This window comes from Egretta garzetta, unplaced genomic scaffold (assembly GCF_000687185.1).
Source record: "Egretta garzetta isolate BGI_Z169 unplaced genomic scaffold, ASM68718v1 scaffold114, whole genome shotgun sequence".
Lineage (NCBI taxonomy): Eukaryota > Metazoa > Chordata > Aves > Pelecaniformes > Ardeidae > Egretta > Egretta garzetta.
Genome location: NW_009259317.1, coordinates 2066912 through 2071392, shown reverse-complemented (window position 1 = coordinate 2071392; position 4481 = coordinate 2066912). Strand labels below are relative to the sequence as shown.

General features: G+C 38.7%; 1 protein-coding gene across 1 annotated transcript in view; it reads right to left on the bottom strand.

The window, feature by feature from the left end:
- MAP9 (microtubule associated protein 9) overlaps positions 1-4481 on the bottom strand; it is a 93847-nt gene that overhangs the window by 5254 nt on the left and 84112 nt on the right. Inside the window, exons 9-11 of the mRNA XM_035892034.1 lie at positions 3807-3968; positions 3198-3343; positions 2326-2458 (exon numbers count right to left, since the gene is read on the bottom strand). Of these exons, the coding sequence (XP_035747927.1) occupies positions 2326-2458; positions 3198-3343; positions 3807-3968 (441 nt within the window). The remainder of the gene's footprint in view (positions 1-2325; positions 2459-3197; positions 3344-3806; positions 3969-4481) is intronic.

Here is a 4481-nt window from a genome sequence, read left to right as displayed (position 1 = left end):
ACCTGGGGAGGTCAAACCCCATGCACCAGTACAGGATGGGGGCTGACCTGCTAGAAAGCTCTGCTGAGAGGGACCTGGGAGTCCTGGTGGATGACAAGCTGACCATGAGCCAGCAGTGTGCCCTTGTTGCCAAGAAGGCCAATGGTATCCTGGGGTGCATTAAGAGGAGAGTGGCCAGCAAGTCAAGGGAGGTTCTCCTCCCCCTCTACTCTGCCCTGGTGAGACCCCACCTGGAGTACTGTGTCCAGTTCTGGGCTCCCCAGTTCAAGAAAGATGAGGAACTCCTAGAAAGAGTCCAGAGGAGAGCAACTAGGATGATAAAGGGACTGGAGCACCTCCCCTACGAGGAAAGGCTGAGAGAGTTGGGCTTGTTCAGCCTGAAGAAGAGAAGACTGAGAGGGGACCTCATCAACACATACAAATATCTTAAGGATGGAAGTCACGAGGACAGAGCCAGACTCTTTGCAGTGGTGTCCAGCGACAGGACAAGGGGCAATGGGTGCAAACTGAAGCATAAGAGGTTTCAGTTGAATATGAGGAAAAAATTCTTTACTCTGAGGGTGACAGAGCACTGGAACAGGCTGCCCAGGGAGGTTGTGGAGTCTCCTTCTCTGGAGATATTCAAAGCCCACCTGGACGAACTCCTGTGTAACTTGCTCTAGGAGAGCCTGCTTTAGCAGGGGGGTTGGACTAGATGATCTCCTGAGGTCCCTTCCAACGCTTGCGATTCTGTGATTCTGTGATTTAGACTTCGTCATTCCTCCAACTACTAAAATTTATATTAGTAGTCCCACTGAAGTGAAGTGATGGCCTCAGGAATTCATACACAGTTTGAACAGGGGACCCTGTGCTAGACAGCATATTTAATGCCCAAAAAAGGGATAATTTTCTTACTTTCGTACAGCGTCCAAGACAGCAAAGAAGTCAAATCTACAATGAGAGGGAACATTCATGCTTTGGTACAACTATACTAATTGAGGATAGTCTCAGTAAGCGGAGCATACCAGGACAGAGCATTAGCTACTACTCAAAGCACAATACTTTCTTCCTTGGGAACCAGGAATATTGACTAATCAAGAAATAGTCTAAGATTGGACATTAGTCATTTGACAAAACTGAGCTGGATATCACTCAACAAAGGGGACCAGAGAAAAGACTTCTTACCAATGATTACAGAAATCAGAGGTATTCCAACAGGGGACCGAGTCAAATAAGATCTTCAAAGACTTAAACCTAAGACTAAAAAGGTTTGAAAATAGAGAGAAGGGAAAACATGCAGGCTCTTGCTGTTTTATGTAACTGCATATTTCCGAGTTAGCCAACTAAAACATGTTTGCCCTTTTAAAATCTGTCCCACCCCCATACATCTGCCTTCCTCAGTTCTCATCTATTCCCCCCCACACACACCTGAGACTCTGGAAAAGATATTTTTAAGCTATTAACAGTACAAATGGATCCCTGTAAGGACCTTAAGCCAGCTGAGTTGCAAGATCCCATTCTTATCAATGGCAACAGAGACCATATGTACAGAAGGCATGCCAAAAATCACAAGGAAGAGAGACAACAGAAGAAACCCTCTCAAACTAAGAAAACCTTGGAAGTCAGTATGATGAATGGCTGTGCCATGGGTGAGGATGAAAGACGCAGGTTTTTCTTTAACTAGCAAGTCACACATCTTTAAGAAAACAATATATGCTAAGAATATTAATGATCTCTCTTCTAGTTTCCCTTTCTGTAGCAAAGGAAAAAATAACATGCCTTATTGTTGGGACTAGAGCATTAGATTAGTTTACTGCTTAACAACTGTGACTAAAGTACACTATTGCAGGAAAAATATAATTGGGAGCATCAGAATATACCCTTTCTAGTAAACGGAAATAATCTTAAACCTCATTACAAGTGCTTTTATCAATTTTAAGGTATACAAGTCTCCACTTTAAATGCTTCCTTGAATGTATATGCATTCGCTCTTGCAGCTGGGGATGCTGCTTGGCTTTGCAGGTTTTGTGCTGTGGTGAGTTGGCCCTTCAGAGATGGTTGCTCCTGACATGGAATGTCAAAACACGAAGACTAACTATGAAATTCAAAACTCTATGACATGTAGGCAGGGAGAATATTTTTTCCACGTATGCTAAATAACAAGCCCACCGTATTTTACCATCGTTTTGCTCAAGAATTTTGGGGGACTAGCTATGTAATGCTGCCATCATCTGGCCTCTCTCAACAGCATGAAAGCCAATGAGTATTACAATACAGAAAGTGTTTACACTCATTACTACATTAATCTCTTTGGTTTTGACAAAGTGCAAAAAAAAAAATAAATACCAGCCATCTTTCATATTCCTCCATAGCCTTTTTATCTTTTTCTTCCTTCTTTGCCTGTTGTATTTCTTGGTTTCTTCTCTCTAGGATTTTTTCTACTTTCTTCTGTTTCATATATTCTTCCTTTTTTTCATTCCTGTATAGTGAGAGGGAAGAACAGGAAGAATATCATGCAACAGACTAAATGCTACATCTGTGACTGATTAACTAACTTGAGTCAAAAGAGGTATTTTACGCATTTAATAAAAGATTGAGAAGATATATTCAAAATCTTCAAAGTCCATCTTTATATATAATATCACCAAGACACAAATGAACCTGCTATTCTATCTATTATGGCATCACCTTTTCTGTACGACTTTCTCCCTTATTTGGTATCATATAAAAAACGAGATTAAAAACTTGTGTGGGTAATAGTAAGTTGCACGTGGTCTGTGAAAACTCTTGGGTTGTAGAACTAACGAAGAATTTCTCCAGCAGACACATCTCATTTTCTTCTGAACACATCTACATTCATACATTGTATTCCACAGAACAAAGATTTACCTTCCTTCCTATGGCTTAATAATGTAGCATGAGGCTAATCACATCAGACATTATACTACTCAATGAATCTTACTTCTCAGTTGCACTACCTCTGCCTGGGCTTAGTCAGTAGCCTTTTGGGGAGGAAAGTGTTTAAGTTACTAAACTGAAAGAAGCTTTACAGCTTGTTCTCACTGTTATACTTGTCCTCCATTGGGACTGAAGAGCCTGATCCCAAGCACGCTATGATCTCCCAATTAAAAGCACACCAAGCACTCACAGAAGACTTATTGCATTTATAAGCAAAGATTTGGGAAACTACAATATTCTAAAACCCAGTGGAGTAGTACCACTTTTCAACTGCTGACACGCTGTCTCTCTTCTTCTCTGCGATCAGTTCCTCTTCTTTCTTCTTTCTCATTCTTTCAGACTGTTTTTCCTTTCTGCTTTGCTCTCTTAAATATTCCACTTTTCTTTCTTTCCATTTTTCGAATGCCTAAAGAAAACCACAGATTCATTAGAAATCTTACTTGTCACTTTTTTGCCAGTACTCCACTTGCTTATTCTATATTATTATTTTTTGTAATTTCTTAATTGTAACACATTCCAGTTTTGGATTACTTGTTTGTAGCACTGCTCAGAAGTGGATATCACTATATCTAAAAAGAATAAATTGTTTTTCCCAGTAAGTAATAGATCATTGCCAATATATTTATATGGAATTTGTTTTACGTTCAGTTAATAGAATCCAAAACATGGAACAACGTATGTTTGCATGCAAATGTAAACATTACATACTTCCAACAGAACAGAATCTAAAATAAGCTTTCTTCAGAAAGTAACCATGCTTAGATTTTAGAATCTAGTTCATTTCCATCTCTTGCTGGATTAATCAAAATTATTCTCAACAATCTCCTGAACCATATCCAACACACATTTACGTACGTATTTCACATCACCTTCTGTGCTGCTTCTGTTTTCTCCTCATCCTCTTCTGCTGCTTTCTTTTTCTTAAGTTCCTCAAGCTTCTTTTTTTCACTTAACTTCTTTGCTTCTCTTCCTTTCTTTTTTTTCCAGGCTTCAAAAGAGGCAATTGCTTCCTCTCTTTTAACAGCCTCTTTCTAGATTGAAAATAACATTCTACATTTATATACACTTGGATATAAAACCAGAATTGAAACGATATGCTTTAAACTGATTGTCAAATGTAGGTTTAGATGGAGCAATAAAGAAATGGAAATCGATTTGCAGACAATATTCAAAGAAATACTCAAAGTTAAATTTGAACTATACAGAGAGAGTTTTTCATATGTTCATGTTTAATGTAACTTAATCGAATGAGACAAACTACTTCTGCAAAATATGTCTAAAAGAATATGAAATACATGTTAGATGTGTAGAAGGGAAACATATTAAATACTTAAAAAGCCAAATCTAAGAATTGTCTATGGTACTATTCAAATACAGTCCTCTGTAGATAAGCATCTCTTGAGATAGGGAGCAAACTCATTTTCTAACGGATGACAAATTAAAACTTAACACCTGAAGGGTTGAGGATACCAAGGTCTTTGTAAGCAAAGCTGAAAAATAATCTAAGCACCACGCTTTTAACATACCTTACGTAACTGTGTAGG